General features: G+C 41.5%; 1 protein-coding gene across 1 annotated transcript in view; it reads right to left on the bottom strand.

Moving 5' to 3' along the window:
- LOC121905814 (equilibrative nucleoside transporter 1-like) overlaps nucleotides 1–21,301 on the bottom strand; it is a 34,387-nt gene that overhangs the window by 8,793 nt on the left and 4,293 nt on the right. The window contains exons 5-8 of the mRNA XM_042424344.1: nucleotides 19,610–19,749; nucleotides 19,222–19,356; nucleotides 18,907–19,004; nucleotides 17,579–17,657 (exon numbers count right to left, since the gene is read on the bottom strand). Of these exons, the coding sequence (XP_042280278.1) occupies nucleotides 17,579–17,657; nucleotides 18,907–19,004; nucleotides 19,222–19,356; nucleotides 19,610–19,749 (452 nt within the window). The remainder of the gene's footprint in view (nucleotides 1–17,578; nucleotides 17,658–18,906; nucleotides 19,005–19,221; nucleotides 19,357–19,609; nucleotides 19,750–21,301) is intronic.

The following is a 21,301-nucleotide window of genomic DNA, read 5'->3' as shown; positions in this document are numbered from 1 at the left end:
GTGACCTATCCAGCCAACTCTCATCACTCTCAACAGTAAGACTCATACTTTCATGAAAGCATCGGAGGTGATAAACTATAAAACTGAGATCAAGCCCAAGTTAGATGCTAGGCTCACATCATTGACTGTCATCGCTGAGGACTAAGCTGTCACCTCTATGGAGGCCTACCAGCAATTACAATAACAGGTAATAATTAGGCCCATATGGACTAAATAGCCTACATTTATATATATTTTTACATTTATTTTCTGTTATTTGGAAGACTGTGGACTTGTAAAAGGCCCTTAATCTTGGTTATCAATGAGCTTGTCATATGTTTCTTTATTTGCTATTTGTTTTTTCGGGCCAACTTGATTTATTAATTATCTGAATGAATTTATCCCTCGAGGGTTTTTCATATGTTGAACATTGACCATTAATAATGGAGGGAGGTCAATACAGGGAACAGTTGACCAGCGACTGTCATTTCACAACTTTGCAGAGGCAGAGTTTAGGAAGTGGGAGGAGGGCTATGTGGAATAAGAATACAGTTATGGTATTGTGCCCATGTGACCATCTTCTAGTCGGGAGGGAGGCGGGGGGATTCATAGTAGGCTGCAAACAGGGAAGGGTTCCACTTTGGTATTTTTGTGTTTCTGTCTCTTTATCCCCCCTCCATTCACATCAGATGGAAAACATCCCTTATTTCATTATGAGTATGTCTAAATCTTATGAATATGGAATGTGTTAAAATAAAAATATGCAACTATGATAAGTAGCCCGTTAAGGACAAAATTATCCATATTTTCATGGAATGTGCAGTGAATTAATAAGAACATTAAGTATACCAGTTGGTGTATATGGGGGATTGTATTGTTTTTATTTTGTAAAGCACTTTGGGCCAAGCATGATGCAAATGTCTTTGCTAGTTTAAGACTGACATAGTTGTCATTTTCCCATCCAGCACCAACGTTGTTTAAATAGAAAATGTGCTTACACCCATCAGAGCACCCATGGGCATGTTGGTCTTAAAATGAGGTGTGGTCACATGCATTGTTGGTATCTTGAGGCAGTGGAAAGCGATTGTGCGATTGACCAACGAAAACCTGGTCTGAAGTCAGTGGCGCAGTGTTTCACTGTTATTTGTTATTTTAAGGGCGCATTATCAAGACAGTAACATGTGCCTAAACATGCAAAAGATTACAAATAAAAGGATTACAGAAGATTATTATTGTATACATAAACATATTTTTAAAAATATGTCATAATGTTTAGTCCTAATATTTATCAGAATTAGCTAATTGCAGAAATGATGGATGAAATTGTCTAATTATTTGACCAAATTGTGGCAATACATAGAGGTATTTAAACAGACCCGTCAGGTTTAGGGTGTCTGTCAAGACCCAGCAAACGGATATCGACAATGGATCAAATACGATCGACTTTCCGGCTACATCAATAAATGATGAGATGAGGAACACATGAGGAAATAAATGAGGTGAAAACAATGATTAAACTAAAGAAGGAAATAAATCTGCACAGCTTCTAGCTGCTGCCAGCAGCAGGATCAGCACCTTGGAGAGCTCATCAAGTCCTGACAACGTGTATGATGATTCTTTACATGATTGTAATTAATGATTTAATTTTTGAACAATCTTTAACAAATATTCTTTAACATTTTTGAGATTACAGTTATCAGGTTTCCATACTTTCAGCAATTAAAACCCCATTGATTTTACCTGTTACCTGCCAAAATACACCCATGATTAATTAAGAGACTAAGGACAACCCTTTTGAACCATGTGCCTGGCACTGTGACCAGTTTTTCCACCATTAAACTAGCAAAAGTGGACTTGGACACACCCTAAATGGACTTGCACCATGTGCTTCAGACCGTGTGCTTAGATTGTTAAAATAGGGCCCTTTGTGTTACATTGTATTTGTATGAACAGTGCTATACAAATAAAGTCTGATTGATTGAGTTGTCTAGAAATTATTGATAGAAAAAGGATCTATATAGCTCTGCTCCAAGAAACCCATATAATGGCACAAGATATAGGCAAATTAGAGAATACAAATATATGGTTGCCTCCTTGTCATCTGCAATTAATAAGACAAAAGGTGTCATAATTCTAATGCACAAGAATCTTAAATTTAACATTACTGAGAAAGACAATACTCTGCTGGTAGAATTACTTATGTCAAGGACACTTTCTGTGGTAAAAAGATGGTTTTATTATCAGTTTATGCCCCTTACACTTTTGACCCATTATTCTATTCTCAGCTGACAAAGACTTTACAAGACTCCTCAGACCATTTTAGGTGTTGACATGAATACAGTCCTTGACCCATACTTGGATAGGTCTAGTCCAACCATTGTAAATTTGGTGTCTAGTCATTCCTTCACTGATGTTTTGAGAATTTATAATCCAAACTTGAAACAGTAGCCCACACATTGTTTTCATCAAGACATAAGACATATTCTAGAATAGACTACATATTGGCATCTGCCAATATGCCTCGGGTTAAAAAAGCAGAGATAGTTCATATGACTTTGCCTGACAACCATGCAAATAATTTATATTTGAAAATAGTCTAAAGTGTGCTTTAAGATGGAAATTTAACATTATTGTAGGATCCACTGTTCTGTGAACAATTTAAAGCAGGCTTTGGCATTTTCATTAGTATTAAGAAGAATACTGTCTCAGATGTGAGATATTTATGGGATGCAGTTAAAGGTTTTATCCGCAATAATACAATAGCATTCGCCTCAGTGCGTAACAAAGCCCACATTCAAGAATTATGAAGGCTGGAGGGTGGGCAATCACCATTAATAGCTGAACAACAAAATAATTATGACCTAGAGAGGGAAAAAGAATTTGGGAAAGTTAAGGCTGATTTGAATGCAAAAAGCAGAATTTTTGGTTCACACAGCAAGACAAATTGAATACTTGAATGGAAATAATCCAAGTTTTGTCTTGTCTAGGAAAATCCATATTAATGATCAGAAAGCAGATATTGTCTCTATTAAAAACAAAGAGGATGTTCTGGTATATGATCCTACTTTAGTCAATAAAGAATTTCAACTATTCTATCAACAACTATATTCTTCTGAAGCATGTTTTACAAAAGCTGACCTAGACTCCTTCTTTGATGGCTTGAATTTATTCCATTTGAAGTCCCTCGTTACTCTTGATGAATTATATTATGCACTCAAAGACATGAACTGTGGTAAACCACCAGGCTGGGATGGTATCCCTCCGGAACTGTACCTAGCATAGGATGATTTGGGTCCAGTTCTATTAGAAATGATCCAACAAGCCATTAACAAGGGAAGTTTTAATAGAGACATAAATACTGCAATTATTACATCATTTCACAAAAAAAATAAAGATAGTAATTTATGTGTTAATATCCATCCTCTGTCTCCATAATGGAAATATAAAATGAGTAGCAGGTCAAACGGCAGAATCCTGCAGCAGAAAATTAGAAAAACACGGTACAGCAAATCATTTGTGCCTGCAGCAATCAAATTACTAAATGAGAGATAGATGTCCACCTTTATTATTAGGTCGGTGTATTTGGACCGTGTATATACTGCATTTGAACTGCATTTTAATTTGTATTTTGTATTTTAACTTCAGATTGTTTAGACCTAAGTCATAGACTTATATTGTATATTTGAACTGAATACTGGTTATGATATATATTTGTAGTGCGTGCATTTTTCAGGATATTTTGTATAATGTATGCTGGGTAGACTGGGTATTGATTGCGGGCACATTATTTATTATTTATTTAGATTGTATATTGGGACTGAGTACTGTATGTGATGTTTTTATATTGCTAGCATGAGTGTGTATGCTGTATGCTTGCATGTGTGTGTCTGTTAGTATATGTACATTGTACTTCTGTGTTTTAATTGAGATGTGTATGACCACATGAAAATCTCCTAGTGGGATAATAAAGTTTACCTTGACTTTTCTGATCCATACTGACCTAACAGACTTTGTCAAACAAAGACTTGCATCAGATAACTTAAGATGTCTTTTACATTGTTGACGCACGTTCAAAAATATCTTCACCCTGTGCTGTGTCTAGATGCCAAAAAAGGGGATTTCTGTGGCATGCAATGAAGAATATGGCATTTGGAGACAAATTTATGAACATGCTCAAAACTTTATATCATAATCCAACTGTCATGGTCATTACATCCAATCAGTGTCCCACACCTTTCCCTGTTGGACAAAGTTCCTCGCAGATTATGTTGTATGCAGATGATGATGTTGTATGATTATTTCTTGACCAGCAGCACTGAGTATCATTCATAAATTTAGCTTAATTTCAGGTTATAAGATAAATTTGAACAAGTCCACTCTGCTCCCATTAAATACAGCAATGAGTAATCTCCATCTAGACATAGGAATACCAATGGCTCCACATTTTAGATACCTCGGTAGAGATATATATTAATCTATTAACAAAATTGTATCAAAAAACTAAAAGAGGCTAAAGAAAGCAATATCCAATGAATGACATAGATGGTCATCACTATTAATTCCTCTTGCAACCCATATTTCTGTGGTAAAGCCTCATATACTACCAAAAGTAAATCTTTATGTAAGCATGATTCATTTGCCACCACCACTTGGATTTTGGGAGAGGATACAGGGTCAGGTTTTTAAATTTATATGGCAGGACCAACATTCAAGAATTAGTAACTCTACTATCCAAAACAATAGAAGGGCAGGATGTTGATCTATTCCCAATTTTGTAATGTATTATTTTCTTCTTTCAAAGATGTTCTCTTTTCCGGTCTGTCTCATTGTCATACTATATCATACTAAAATTTTGACCAATCATTGTTCACTCAATATATGTTTGGAAGCACATCACTAGAATAGGACAATGGGACACAAAATGGCAATTTAATACCTATCTTTAGGAACAACCTATTACTTTTAAGTGGTAAACTGTCCACATTCCCCCACTGACAAAAACAGGGAAACACTGTCCAATATTTATAATGAAGGTGGCCTCAGATCCTTTCAAGAGCTCAAACAAACCTTTAACTTTCCTGGCACTTCATATTCTTTTACTTACATTTGCGCACTGCAATGCGCACTTATGGTGTCCCAATCAACCTTTGTCTACTCATCCTTTATGCATGTATTGAGCTGCACAAATGTTAAAAGTGGTTTTGTTTCTTGTCTATACAATAAGTTGCAAAAAAAGTCAAATGGACCCTTTGGCAATGTCACTGTTTGGAAGTTTTATTTAAAAGATTTTGACTTAAGTATGAATTGGCAGATAGTGTGGCCCAATATCCCTTTAACTTCCTGAATCATAATCATCAATTAACTCATTATAAATTAATCCAAAGATTTTATTTATCTCCTAGGAAATGCTGCCAAATTTGGATTTCCCAAAGTCCTCCATGTTTATTATGTCCCCAAAAAGTAATTATGCACATATATGCATATGATGTGGGCCCGAGGGTCCATTTCTTTTGGGTCAATGTGACCATTATCCTTTCTGACATAATTGAGATGAAAATACCCTGTTTGCCACACATTTTATTGTTGAACGATTTGCAGGTTTAACAGCTGCAAAGAAATTGTTGGTAATGAGATGGAAACCTCCCCATAAGCTCAGTATATATCAGTGGAAACTATTATTTTAAGACTAACTAACATTAAAAGCTTCCAGCGCTTGAGCACAAAGAGCCAAGATAGAAAACATAAACATTTTTTAGATTGTGGCTCAGAAGGTCAAATTGTTACTCGAGCTAGAATGCGTGCAGGGTCTGTGATCGATCCTCTGGTACCAGTCATTCCAACTAACTTTAAGCATTTACCTGTACACTTATCAATAGATTTTTCACATTTCCGATTTTTTCACATTTCCGATTTTTTCACATTTCCGATTCATTATTGATTCAATAGGCATGACAAAGTTCATAAGATGCTCCTTTTGATGTGCATTATTTATTTTTAGAGGGGAATATCAATAAACATTAGTGAGAACCCATGTGGTAGATATAAGAGTGTGAAAAAAGATTTTTTTCTCTGTTTTGTTTTGTTTCTTCTTTTGTATTTTTTTAGGTTAGCAGCAGCCATATAAACACAGGGTTAAAGGTCAGGTGGAAAATGACATACAGACAGCATGAGTAAGTATACTGTATATTCCACACTGTATACTTACTCTGTAAGCTGCATACTGGGAGCGCAGTGTTCTAGTGGGATAATACGGTACTATGAGCTCTTCAAGATATGATGGTGCCTGACCATTAAGGGCTTTGTAAGTTAGGAGAAGGATTTTAAATTCTATTCTAGATTTTACAGGAAGCCAATGCAGCGAAGCTAAAATGGGAGAAATGTGATCTCTTTTTCTAGTTTTAGTCAGAACACGTGCAGCTGCATTCTGGACCAGCTGGAGAGTCTTTAGAGACTTGTTAGGGCAGCCTGATAATAAGGAATTACAATAATCCAGCCTAGAAGTAACAAATGCGTGAACTAGTTTTTCTGCATCTTTTAGGGACAGGATGTGCCTGATTTTTGTGATATTACGTAAGTGAAAAAAGGCAGTCCTTGAGATTTGATTTATGTGGGAGTTATATCATATATCATTATATATATCATTAGATAATGTGTTTCTAAGGTGTTTAGGGCCAAGCACAATAACTTCAGTTTGGAGTTTGTTTAACTGATTGGTTTCATCAGACTTCATTGATAAATGTAATTGGGTATCATCTGCATAACAATCAAAATTTATGGAGTGTTTCCTAATAATATTACCTAAAGGAAGCATATATAAGGTGAATAGAATTGGTCCAAGTACAGAACCTTGTGGAACTCCGTGTCTAACTTTTGCCTTCATGGAGGATTCATCATTAACATGTACAAACTGAAATCGGTCTGATAAATAGGATTTAAACCAGCTTAATGCAGTTCCTTTAATGCCAATTAAATGTTCCAGTCTCTGTAATAGGATGTGATGATCAGTTGTGTTACTAAGATCTGACAAGACAAGTATGGAGACAAATCCTTTGTCCGATGCAGTTAGGAGGTCATTAGTGACTTTCACCAGTGCTGTCTCTGTGCTATGATGCCTCTAAATCCTGACTGAAAATCCTCAAATAAACTATTGTTATGTAGAAAGTCACATAACTGATTAGAGACTGCTTTCTCAAGGATCTTAGAGAGAAATGGAAGGTTAGATATGGGTCTATAATTGACTAAAACACCTGAATCAAGAGTAGGCTTCTTAAGAAGACGTTTAATTACAGCTACTTTAAAGTAAGTAAGTTTAATATATGTCAGGATTTACAGCTGTTTCTAAGGTTCCTGTGTTTGGGGAGAGAACGGTGCCTGTTGAGGGCAGGAGGTGGTTAATTTTGTCTCTAATAGTTAGAATTTTATCATTAAAGAAGCTCATAAAGTCGTTACTACTGAGAGCTATAGGAATACATGGATCAGTAGAGTTATGACTCTTTGTCAGCCAAAGTGCTGAAAAGGAACCTAGGGCAGTTTTTATTCTCTTCTATTAATGCTGAGTAATAGGCGGCTCTGGCATTACAGAGGGCCTTCCTATATGTTTTAACACTATCTTGCCAGACTAAGCGAGATTCTTCTACTTTGGTGGAACGCCAAATCCTTTCATATTTTCATGATGTTTGCTTTAATTTGCAGGTTTGGGAGTTAAACCATGGAGCTAACCTCTTATGTTTTATTATCTTCTTTTTTAAGGAGGTGATGGAGTTGAGTGTTATTCGTAATGAGCCTGCAGCACTATCAACAAGATGATCAGTTTGGGAGGAACTAAAGTTAACATAAGAGTCCTCTGTAGTATTGAGACATGGCAGTGAATTCAGTACTGATGGAATTGCTTCCTTAAATTTATCTACAACACTATCAGAGAGACATCTAGTGAGGACATTTTTGTCTAATGGTGTGTAATCCAGTAATAGGAATTCAAAAGTTATTAAGCAATGATCTGATAAAATAGGATTTTGTGGAAAAATTATTAAATGTTCAATTTCGATGCCATAAGTCAGAACAAGGTGGAGGGTGTGGTTCAGACAGTGAGTGGGATTATTTACACTCTGAGAGAAGCCAGTTGAGTCTAATAATGAGATAAATGCAGTACTGAGACTGTCATTATCAACGTCCACATGAATATTAAATCACCTACTATAATTACTTTATCTGTACTAAGGACTAAATACGACAAAAACTCTGAGAATTCAGATGAGAGTTCAGAGTACGGACCAGGAGGACGGTACACTATAACACATAGAACTGGCTGTAAAGTTTTCCAGGTTGGCTGAGAGACTAAGAACAAGACTTTCTAATGAGTTATAATGAAGTTCAGGTCTAGAGTTGATAATTAGGCTGCGACTCCTCCTCCTCGGCCAGTGTCTGGAGGAATGTGAGTATTAATATGACTGGGAGGACTGGATTCATTTAGACTGACATGTTCTTCATGACACAGCCAGGTTTCAGTAAGACAATCAATCAATATGATGATCTGAGATTAAATCGTTTATTAATACGGCTTCAGATGACAGAGATCTAATGTTCAAGAGTCCACATTTAATTCTCTTATTTTGTTGAACTGTTGCAGGAGTGGTTTTAATTTTTATTAGATTTTTATGAATGACTCTTCTTCTGTTTATTTTAGATTCAATAGATTTAAGTGGTCGGGAGACAGACACAGTCTCTATGTGGTTTTGGGGACAGACACAGTCTCTATGTGGTTTGGGGACAGACACAGTCTCTATGTGGTTTTGGGGACAGACACAGTCTCTGTGGTTTTGGGGACAGACACAGTCTCTATGTGGTTTTGGGGACAGACACAGTCTCTGTGGTTTTGGGGACAGACACAGTCTCTATGTGGTTTTGGGGACAGACGCAGTCTCTATGTGGTTTTGGGGACAGACAGTCTCTATGTGGTTTTGGGGACAGACACAGTCTCTGTGGTTTTGGGGACAGACACGGTCTCTATGTCGTTTTGGGGACAGATGCGGTCTCTATGTGGTTTTGGGGACAGACACAGTCTCTATGTGGTTTGGGGGAAAGACACAGTCTCTATGTGGTTTTGGGGACAGACACAGTCTCTATATGGTTTTGGGGACAGACGTGGTCTCTATGTGGTTTTGGGGACAGACGTGGTCTCTATGTGGTTTTGGGGACAGACACAGTCTCTATGTGGTTTTGGGGACAGACACAGTCTCTATGTGGTTTGGGGGACAGACACAGTCTCTATGTGGTTTTGGGGACAGACACAGTCTCTATGTGGTTTGGGGGACAGACACAGTCTCTATGTGGTTTGGGGGACAGAAACAGTCTCTATGTGGTTTTGGGGACAGACGTGGTCTCTATGTGGTTTTGGGGACAGACGTGGTCTCTATGTGGTTTTGGGGGACAGACACAGTCTCTATGTGGTTTGGGGGACAGATGCGGTCTCTATGTGGTTTTGGGGACAGACGTGGTCTGTATGTGGTTTGGGGGACAGAAACAGTCTCTATGTGGTTTTGGGGACAGACACAGTCTCTATGTGGTTTTGGGGGACAGACACAGTCTCTATGTGGTTTGGGGGACAGATGCGGTCTCTATGTGGTTTTGGGGACAGACGTGGTCTCTATGTGGTTTGGGGGACAGAAACAGTCTCTATGTGGTTTTGGGGACAGACGTGGTCTCTATGTGGTTTTGGGGACAGACGTGGTCTCTATGTGGTTTTGGGGACAGACACAGTCTCTATGTGGTTTTGGGGACAGACGTGGTCTCTATGTGGTTTTGGGGACAGACGTGGTCTCTATATGGTTTTGGGGACAGACACAGTCTCTATGTGGTTTCGGGGACAGACACGGTCTCTATGTGGTTTTGGGGACAGACACGGTCTCTATGTGGTTTTGGGGACAGACACGGTCTCTATGTGGTTTTGGGGACAGACACAGTCTCTATGTGGTTTTGGGGACAGACACAGTCTCTATGTGGTTTGGGGGACAGATGCGGTCTCTATGTGGTTTTGGGGACAGACGTGGTCTCTATGTGGTTTGGGGGACAGAAACAGTCTCTATGTGGTTTTGGGGACAGACGTGGTCTCTATGTGGTTTTGGGGACAGACACAGTCTCTATGTGGTTTTGGGGACAGACGTGGTCTCTATGTGGTTTTGGGGACAGACAGTCTCTATGTGGTTTTGAGGACAGACACAGTCTCTATGTGGTTTCGGGGACAGACACGGTCTCTATGTGGTTTTGGGGACAGACACGGTCTCTATATGGTTTTGGGGACAGACATGGTCTCTATGTGGTTTTGGGGACAGACACGGTCTCTATGTGGTTTTGGGGACAGACACAGTCTCTATGTGGTTTGGGGGACAGACACAGTCTCTATGTGGTTTTGGGGACAGACACGGTCTCTATGTGGTTTGGGGGACAGACACAGTCTCTATGTGGTTTTGGGGACAGACACAGTCTCTATGTGGTTTGGGGGACAGACACAGTCTCTATGTGGTTTTGGGGACAGACACAGTCTCTATATGGTTTTGGGGACAGACGTGGTCTCTATGTGGTTTTGGGGACAGACACGGTCTCTATGTGGTTTTGGGGACAGATGTGGTCTCTATGTGGTTTTGGGGACAGACACGGTCTCTATGTGGTTTTGGGGACAGACACAGTCTCTATGTGGTTTGGGGGACAGATGCGGTCTCTATGTGGTTTTGGGGACAGACGTGGTCTCTATGTGGTTTGGGGGACAGAAACAGTCTCTATGTGGTTTTGGGGACAGACGTGGTCTCTATGTGGTTTTGGGGACAGACACAGTCTCTATGTGGTTTTGGGGACAAATGTGGTCTCTATGTGGTTTTGGGGACAGACACAGTCTCTATGTGGTTTTGGGGACAGACATTCTCTATGTGGTTTCGGGGACAGACACGGTCTCTATGTGGTTTTGGGGACAGACACGGTCTCTATGTGGTTTTGGGGACAGACACGGTCTCTATGTGGTTTTGGGGACAGACACAGTCTCTATGTGGTTTTGGGGACAGACGTGGTCTCTATGTGGTTTTGGGGACAGACACGGTCTCTATGTGGTTTTGGGGACAGATGTGGTCTCTATGTGGTTTTGGGGACAGACACGGTCTCTATGTGGTTTTGGGGACAGACACAGTCTCTATGTGGTTTGGGGGACAGATGCGGTCTCTATGTGGTTTTGGGGACAGACGTGGTCTCTATGTGGTTTGGGGGACAGAAACAGTCTCTATGTGGTTTTGGGGACAGACGTGGTCTCTATGTGGTTTTGGGGACAGACACAGTCTCTATGTGGTTTTGGGGACAGACACAGTCTCTATGTGGTTTTGGGGACAGACACAGTCTCTATGTGGTTTTGGGGACAGAAACAGTCTCTATGTGGTTTGGGGGACAGATGCGGTCTCTATGTGGTTTTGGGGACAGAAACAGTCTCTATGTGGTTTTGGGGACAGACGTGGTCTCTATGTGGTTTTGGGGACAGACACAGTCTCTATGTGGTTTTGGGGACAGACGTGGTCTCTATGTGGTTTTGGGGACAGACAGTCTCTATGTGGTTTTGAGGACAGACACAGTCTCTGTGGTTTCGGGGACAGACACGGTCTCTATGTGGTTTTGGGGACAGACACGGTCTCTATATGGTTTTGGGGACAGACATGGTCTCTATGTGGTTTTGGGGACAGACACGGTCTCTATGTGGTTTTGGGGACAGACACAGTCTCTATGTGGTTTGGGGGACAGACACAGTCTCTATGTGGTTTTGGGGACAGACACAGTCTCTATGTGGTTTGGGGGACAGACACAGTCTCTATGTGGTTTTGGGGACAGACACAGTCTCTATGTGGTTTGGGGGACAGACACAGTCTCTATGTGGTTTGGGGGACAGACACAGTCTCTATGTGGTTTTGGGGACAGACACAGTCTCTATGTGGTTTGGGGGACAGACACAGTCTCTATGTGGTTTTGGGGACAGACACAGTCTCTATATGGTTTTGGGGACAGACGTGGTCTCTATGTGGTTTTGGGGACAGACACGGTCTCTATGTGGTTTTGGGGACAGATGTGGTCTCTATGTGGTTTTGGGGACAGACACGGTCTCTATGTGGTTTTGGGGACAGACACAGTCTCTATGTGGTTTGGGGGACAGATGCGGTCTCTATGTGGTTTTGGGGACAGACGTGGTCTCTATGTGGTTTGGGGGACAGAAACAGTCTCTATGTGGTTTTGGGGACAGACGTGGTCTCTATGTGGTTTTGGGGACAGACACAGTCTCTATGTGGTTTTGGGGACAGATGTGGTCTCTATGTGGTTTTGGGGACAGACACAGTCTCTATGTGGTTTTGGGGACAGACATTCTCTATGTGGTTTCGGGGACAGACACGGTCTCTATGTGGTTTTGGGGACAGACACGGTCTCTATGTGGTTTTGGGGACAGACGTGGTCTCTATGTGGTTTTGGGGACAGACACAGTCTCTATGTGGTTTTGGGGACAGACACAGTCTCTATGTGGTTTTGGGGACAGACACAGTCTCTATGTGGTTTTGGGGACAGACACAGTCTCTATGTGGTTTTGGGGACAGACACGGTCTCTATGTGGTTTTGGGGACAGACACAGTCTCTATGTGGTTTTGGGGACAGACACAGTCTCTATGTGGTTTGGGGGACAGATGCGGTCTCTATGTGGTTTTGGGGACAGACGTGGTCTCTATGTGGTTTGGGGGACAGAAACAGTCTCTATGTGGTTTTGGGGACAGACGTGGTCTCTATGTGGTTTTGGGGACAGACACAGTCTCTATGTGGTTTTGGGGACAGACGTGGTCTCTATGTGGTTTTGGGGACAGACAGTCTCTATGTGGTTTTGAGGACAGACACAGTCTCTATGTGGTTTCGGGGACAGACACGGTCTCTATGTGGTTTTGGGGACAGACACGGTCTCTATATGGTTTTGGGGACAGACATGGTCTCTATGTGGTTTTGGGGACAGACACGGTCTCTATGTGGTTTTGGGGACAGACACAGTCTCTATGTGGTTTGGGGGACAGACACAGTCTCTATGTGGTTTTGGGGACAGACACGGTCTCTATGTGGTTTGGGGGACAGACACAGTCTCTATGTGGTTTTGGGGACAGACACAGTCTCTATGTGGTTTGGGGGACAGACACAGTCTCTATGTGGTTTTGGGGACAGACACAGTCTCTATATGGTTTTGGGGACAGACGTGGTCTCTATGTGGTTTTGGGGACAGACACGGTCTCTATGTGGTTTTGGGGACAGATGTGGTCTCTATGTGGTTTTGGGGACAGACACGGTCTCTATGTGGTTTTGGGGACAGACACAGTCTCTATGTGGTTTGGGGGACAGATGCGGTCTCTATGTGGTTTTGGGGACAGACGTGGTCTCTATGTGGTTTGGGGGACAGAAACAGTCTCTATGTGGTTTTGGGGACAGACGTGGTCTCTATGTGGTTTTGGGGACAGACACAGTCTCTATGTGGTTTTGGGGACAAATGTGGTCTCTATGTGGTTTTGGGGACAGACACAGTCTCTATGTGGTTTTGGGGACAGACATTCTCTATGTGGTTTCGGGGACAGACACGGTCTCTATGTGGTTTTGGGGACAGACACGGTCTCTATGTGGTTTTGGGGACAGACACGGTCTCTATGTGGTTTTGGGGACAGACACAGTCTCTATATGGTTTTGGGGACAGACGTGGTCTCTATGTGGTTTTGGGGACAGACACGGTCTCTATGTGGTTTTGGGGACAGATGTGGTCTCTATGTGGTTTTGGGGACAGACACGGTCTCTATGTGGTTTTGGGGACAGACACAGTCTCTATGTGGTTTGGGGGACAGATGCGGTCTCTATGTGGTTTTGGGGACAGACGTGGTCTCTATGTGGTTTGGGGGACAGAAACAGTCTCTATGTGGTTTTGGGGACAGACGTGGTCTCTATGTGGTTTTGGGGACAGACACAGTCTCTATGTGGTTTTGGGGACAGACACAGTCTCTATGTGGTTTTGGGGACAGAAACAGTCTCTATGTGGTTTGGGGGACAGATGCGGTCTCTATGTGGTTTTGGGGACAGAAACAGTCTCTATGTGGTTTTGGGGACAGACGTGGTCTCTATGTGGTTTTGGGGACAGACACAGTCTCTATGTGGTTTTGGGGACAGACGTGGTCTCTATGTGGTTTTGGGGACAGACAGTCTCTATGTGGTTTTGAGGACAGACACAGTCTCTGTGGTTTCGGGGACAGACACGGTCTCTATGTGGTTTTGGGGACAGACACGGTCTCTATGTGGTTTTGGGGACAGACATGGTCTCTATGTGGTTTTGGGGACAGACACGGTCTCTATGTGGTTTTGGGGACAGACACAGTCTCTATGTGGTTTGGGGGACAGACACAGTCTCTATGTGGTTTTGGGGACAGACACAGTCTCTATGTGGTTTGGGGGACAGACACAGTCTCTATGTGGTTTTGGGGACAGACACAGTCTCTATGTGGTTTGGGGGACAGACACAGTCTCTATGTGGTTTGGGGGACAGACACAGTCTCTATGTGGTTTTGGGGACAGACACAGTCTCTATGTGGTTTGGGGGACAGACACAGTCTCTATGTGGTTTTGGGGACAGACACAGTCTCTATATGGTTTTGGGGACAGACGTGGTCTCTATGTGGTTTTGGGGACAGACACGGTCTCTATGTGGTTTTGGGGACAGATGTGGTCTCTATGTGGTTTTGGGGACAGACACGGTCTCTATGTGGTTTTGGGGACAGACACAGTCTCTATGTGGTTTGGGGGACAGATGCGGTCTCTATGTGGTTTTGGGGACAGACGTGGTCTCTATGTGGTTTGGGGGACAGAAACAGTCTCTATGTGGTTTTGGGGACAGACGTGGTCTCTATGTGGTTTTGGGGACAGACACAGTCTCTATGTGGTTTTGGGGACAGATGTGGTCTCTATGTGGTTTTGGGGACAGACACAGTCTCTATGTGGTTTTGGGGACAGACATTCTCTATGTGGTTTCGGGGACAGACACGGTCTCTATGTGGTTTTGGGGACAGACACGGTCTCTATGTGGTTTTGGGGACAGACGTGGTCTCTATGTGGTTTTGGGGACAGACACAGTCTCTATGTGGTTTTGGGGACAGACGTGGTCTCTATGTGGTTTTGGGGGACAGACACAGTCTCTATGTGGTTTGGGGGACAGATGCGGTCTCTATGTGGTTTTGGGGACAGACGTGGTCTCTATGTGGTTTGGGGGACAGAAACAGTCTCTATGTGGTTTTGGGGACAGACACAGTCTCTATGTGGTTTTGGGGGACAGACACAGTCTCTATGTGGTTTGGGGGACAGATGCGGTCTCTATGTGGTTTTGGGGACAGACACAGTCTCTATGTGGTTTTGGGGACAGACGTGGTCTCTATGTGGTTTTGGGGACAGACACAGTCTCTATGTGGTTTTGGGGACAGACGTGGTCTCTATGTGGTTTTGGGGACAGACGTGGTCTCTATGTGGTTTTGGGGACAGACACAGTCTCTATGTGGTTTCGGGGACAGACACGGTCTCTATGTGGTTTTGGGGACAGACACGGTCTCTATGTGGTTTTGGGGACAGACATGGTCTCTATGTGGTTTTGGGGACAGACACAGTCTCTATGTGGTTTTGGGGACAGACACAGTCTCTATGTGGTTTTGGGGGACAGACACAGTCTCTATGTGGTTTGGGGGACAGATGCGGTCTCTATGTGGTTTTGGGGACAGACGTGGTCTCTATGTGGTTTGGGGGACAGAAACAGTCTCTATGTGGTTTTGGGGACAGACGTGGTCTCTATGTGGTTTTGGGGACAGACGTGGTCTCTATGTGGTTTTGGGGACAGACACGGTCTCTGTGGTTTTGGGGACAGACGTGGTCTCTATGTGGTTTTGGGGACAGACACAGTCTCTATGTGGTTTTGGGGACAGACGCAGTCTCTATGTGGTTTTGGGGACAGACGCAGTCTCTATGTGGTTTTGGGGACAGATGCGGTCTCTATGTGGTTTTGGGTGGGTAACTGCTCTAATGGAGGTGCAGAGAAGCGTGTAGGACTGCAGCTCTGCTTCCTGGTCTCAGCTCTGGGTTGTCATGGTTTTGGTCTACTAATAAACTCAGCCATATTTCTAGATATGAGAGCAGCTCCATCCAGAGTGGGATGTATGCCGTCTCTCCTAACCAGACCAGGTCTTCCCCAGAAAGTCTGCCAGTTATCTATGAAGCCCACATCGTTTGCTGGACGCCACCTCGACAGCCAGCGGTTGAATGATGACATGCGGCTGTACATGACATCACTGGTCAGATCAGGCAGCGGTCCAGAGGAAACTACAGAGTCCAACATTGTTTCAAAGCACGTTTAGCAGATCACCAAGAGTGACTACAGAGGAGGCGTTCAGGTACATTGTTGAGTGTAGGCCAACTGTGTTTTGGAAGCACTCAGAGCCCAATACACAATGACTGTAGTTACACGTGGTAATTGTGAAGCACCACTACAGACAAATCTTCAAACATACCCACTCAAATCTGAACTGAATGCACAGAAAATATGAATGATATAAGAGCCCAGTATGATCGATTCACTCTATTTTAGGATGCACATTATTTTATTTTTAAATGCAGCCCTTATTTTACTTGAAATGATAAAAGAACATGTATTTATTAATGGAATACTTATTATTTAAAACTTTTGTATATAATATAATGTTAGTTTCTTTCATGTTGGTGTATATACTCATTCACACCTCACATCAACTGTATTCATTTTTTTATGCATTGAAGTAGGAAGCCAAACAATCACGGGCACTGCACTAGTCCTGAACTAAACTAAACTAAACTGAACTGAACTAAACTAAACTAAACTAAACTAAACTAAACTAAACTAAACTAAACTAAACTAAACTAAACTAAACTAAACTAGACTGAACTGAACTAAACTAAACTAAACTAAACTAAACTAAACTAAACTAAACTAAACTAAACTAAAGTTAAACTAAACTAGACTGAACTGAACTGAACTAAACTAAACTAAACTAAACTAAACTAAACTAAACTGAACTGAACTAAACTAAACTAAACTAAACTAAACTAAAGTTAAACTAAACTAAACTAAACTAAACTAAACTAAACTGAACTAAACTAAAGTTAAACTAAACTAAACTAAACTAAACTAAACTAAACTAAACTAAAGTTAAACTAAACTAGACTGAACTGAACTGAACTGAACTAAACTAAACTAAACTAAACTAAACTAAACTAAAGTTAAACTAAACTAAACTAAACTAAACTAAACTAAACTGAACTGAACTAAACTAAAGTTAAACTAAACTAAACTAAACTAAACTAAACTAGACTAGACTAGACTAGACTAGACTAGACTAGACTAGACTAGACTAGACTGAACTGAACTGAACTGAACTAAAGTTAAACTAAACTGAACTAAACTAAAGTTAAACTAAACTAAACTAAACTAAAGTTAAACTTAGGTTTTCCTGTAGTCTGTGTTGTGGATCAGAGTGTGGATGTGTTTATTTTGTACCTTTGTTCTTCAGATTTAAAGAGTTCTTCTCGTCTGATCTCTGTTTACTGTTTCTCTCCTGGTAAAACTGGAAAAATTCCTAAAAACAGACATGAAATATCAAATATTTCAACCAACGAAATCTGATTGAATGATAACCAGAGTAAAATAAACAGGTGTTTTACATGTGTGTGTCAGGTGTTTTACATGTGTGTGTCAGGTGTTTTACATGTGTGTCAGGTGTTTTATACGTGTGTGTCAGGTGTTTTACACGTGTGTGTCAGGTGTTTTACACGTGTGTGTCAGGTGTTTTATACGTGTGTGTCAGGTGTTTTACATGTGTGTGTCAGGTGTTTTACATGTGTGTCAGGTGTTTTATACGTGTGTGTCAGGTGTTTTACACGTGTGTGTCAGGTGTTTTACATGTGTGTCAGGTGTTTTACATGTGTGTGTCAGGTGTTTTACATGTGTGTCAGGTGTTTTACACGTGTGTGTCAGGTGTTTTACACGTGTGTGTCAGGTGTTTTACACGTGTGTGTCAGGTGTTTTATACGTGTGTGTCAGGTGTTTTACATGTGTGTGTCAGGTGTTTTACATGTGTGTCAGGTGTTTTATACGTGTGTGTCAGGTGTTTTACACGTGTGTGTCAGGTGTTTTATACGTGTGTGTCAGGTGTTTTACATGTGTGTGTCAGGTGTTTTACATGTGTGTCAGGTGTTTTACATGTGTGTGTCAGGTGTTTTACACGTGTGTGTCAGGTGTTTTACATGTGTGTGTCAGGTGTTTTACATGTGTGTCAGGTGTGTGTCAGGTGTTTTACATGTGTGTGTCAGGTGTGTGTCAGGTGTTTTACATGTGTGTGCCAGGTCTTTTACATGTGTGTGTCAGGTGTGTGTCAGGTGTTTTACATGTGTGTGCCAGGTCTTTTACATGTGTGTGTCAGGTGTGTGTAAGGTGTTTTACATGTGTGTGCCAGGTCTTTTACATGTGTGTGTCAGGTGTGCTATAGGTGTTTTACATGTGTGTGTCAGGTGTTTTACACGTGTGTGTCAGGTGTTTTACACGTGTGTGTCAGGTGTTTTACATGTGTGTGTCAGGTGTGTTATAGGTGTTTGTTACAAGAGTGTGTCAGTTGTGTGTCACGTGTGTTAAAGATGTGTTAAAGGTGTGTTACAGATGTTTTACATATGTATGCCAGGTGTGTATCAAGTGTGTATTACAGGTGTGTGTGTCAGGTGTGTGTTACAGGTGTGTGTCAGTTGTGTGTCATGTCTGTTATAGACGTGTTACAGTAAAGTGTATGTGTATGTTACAAGTGTGTGTGTCAGGTGTAGAGCTGTGAGTGTTACCAGTTTAGGAAGCATGATGTAGGAGAGGATGGACAGAAAAATAACAGCACAGGCTGTGATGAAATAACCAAATGCAGCATCCTGCAGCTCTGAACCACCTGGAGGTGAAAAGGACAAAAAGATGGAATGAGGACGAAATAATAATTTTCATGTTCAGTTTTTGACTCTAACAGTAGAAAACATGTTTACATCATCAGTTTGACACCCAGCAGTAATAAGGTCAGAGGTTTTGAAGTGACAGTAGAGCACAGATGGACAGATTATTAAATCTCTAATGAAAGACAGATTAGTATTTATTATTGTTAATGATCGGACTTGCGATGGCGCAGATCATGGCGAAGGCTGCAAACGTTCCACCGAGTCCCTGACCACTCATGATGGGAGTCGTGTATGAAGCCGGCAGCAAGCCAGCCATCCCAAAGAGACTGCCCTGCAGCACAGCCCCGAACGCTGCAACAAACAAACAAACAAACTGGCCAAGGCTGTCTGAAATCACCGTCTGTACATAGTGAACTATATTCACGCTCTGTCATTTTATCTGCGTGTGTAAATGTGTCAACTGTAGAGCTTCACAACCACCGACAGAACAAAACAACTACAGTCCACTACTGTCTGCTAACAATCCCACCATGTAATGCTCCATGTTTTATAGATGTGAAAATGACGATGATTAGTGAGACTGAAATCTGGATTTGCAACTCACAGTTGATGATGACGATCTTCACCATGGTGATGGAAAAGAAGGGCAGCGGCTGCAGGGGAACTTTGACGAGAATGGCGGTGACCATGAAGACGACCATGATGACCAGCAGACCACCCATCACACGCAGCCTCTGAGGAATCCTGTTAGGAAAAAGACGCTCTTTCAAAGGTGTGTGAAACCCCTGATATACAGCTCAGCCTCTGACACCTGTTTCAGATGTTATCAACCCATTAAATCAGTTGTTATCACTACCATTATAATGCTTCAGACAAGGCAGACTCTATATGCCAGTAGGTGCATATCAACCCATTGTAATAGGACCATGGCACATACCAGTAAGTGAATAGGACCATAATATGCTGCTATGTCATGTTATGCTACAAAATAATCATGTTTTATGGGTTGACAACACTGTAGTTAAAGTCTGGTAAGGTTTAGGCACAAAAACCAAACAGCACTTAAAAATGTAGTAAAAATTAAAATTGAAATGGGAAGCGAAGTGGTCTCAAACAGTCTCCAACAGTTGTCTCTAACTCTAACCCTAACCCTAACCCATATTGCCATATAACTAACTAACCTGCTAGCTTGGTTAGCATGGTGCATTTACAGTCTATGGTTAACTGTGATAATGCTAATGCTAATTTTTGGTAGCAAAAAACAGGCCTAAAACCAATAAAACAAAATATACCCAAAAAAACTGAACATTTGACTTTCAACCAAACACTAAACAAAACGCAACAAATGCTGTTTTAGGCAACCAAATTGTTACAATTAAGTTTTATGAACTGAAAACACACTGAAATAGCGAGAGCAACACCTATACTGTGAATCTGGGGTTATACCATGGTTATGTTAAGTCCCAGTGGTAGCAACTTGTCAATCAGAAGGTAGCCACCCCCTAAAGCATACGCTGCTTCATCATCTATTTTATTCTAAATGGGACCATAATATACAAAATGAACATCATGCTGTGTTGAAAAAAACTAGCAATTGAGACCATAAACTCATTAGGAAAGTGTTTACTGAGGTAATAAATCAAGTAAGAAGTAGGGTCATTTTCTCATGGACTTCCATACAGTCTGATTTATTTTTGCAACCAATTGAGTTGCCCTCTGCTGTCATTAGAGAGAATGCAGGTTTAAGGCACTTCCACACTGGCTTCACTTTTCAGACCTGAAGCCATGTATGTATTATAAGAGCTGGTTACCAGACCAAAAATGGCACCCATTCAATCCAATGAGAATTGTTTGGCTGGCATATATGTCAAATTTTTTTTCTAGCTTCTAGGTTTGCTTCGGTGTTGTGCGGCCCACTGAATATGCGCAATAGTGTTTCTCCAGCTGGCCCCGTCTGTAGGTTCCTGCTCAACCTATAGACTTTACATTATGTTGATGTCATGGTTTTTTTACTCACTTTTCTCAGCTTCAGGAAAGTTTTACAAATATAAAACCTCCATGAATCAAAAAGTCATAACAGAAAGTAATAATTGACCTTGTTTATAGTTCGACATGTCAACAGTTTTACAGTTGTCTTTTTCTCAATGGTGGTCTAAGGGGAAAATGCTTTTTGGGTCGCAGGGGGATTTTTCACTGCAATACCGCGAGTGACCACTGGGAAAAAACTGGCTGTGATGCTGAGTGGTGGCGCCCTATCCAGCTCTTATAATACATCCATGAGCTACCCACTTGTATA

The sequence above is a fragment of the Thunnus maccoyii genome, chromosome 2 (assembly GCF_910596095.1).
Source record: "Thunnus maccoyii chromosome 2, fThuMac1.1, whole genome shotgun sequence".
Classification (NCBI taxonomy): domain Eukaryota; kingdom Metazoa; phylum Chordata; class Actinopteri; order Scombriformes; family Scombridae; genus Thunnus; species Thunnus maccoyii.
This window is presented reverse-complemented; position numbering and strand designations above follow the sequence as displayed.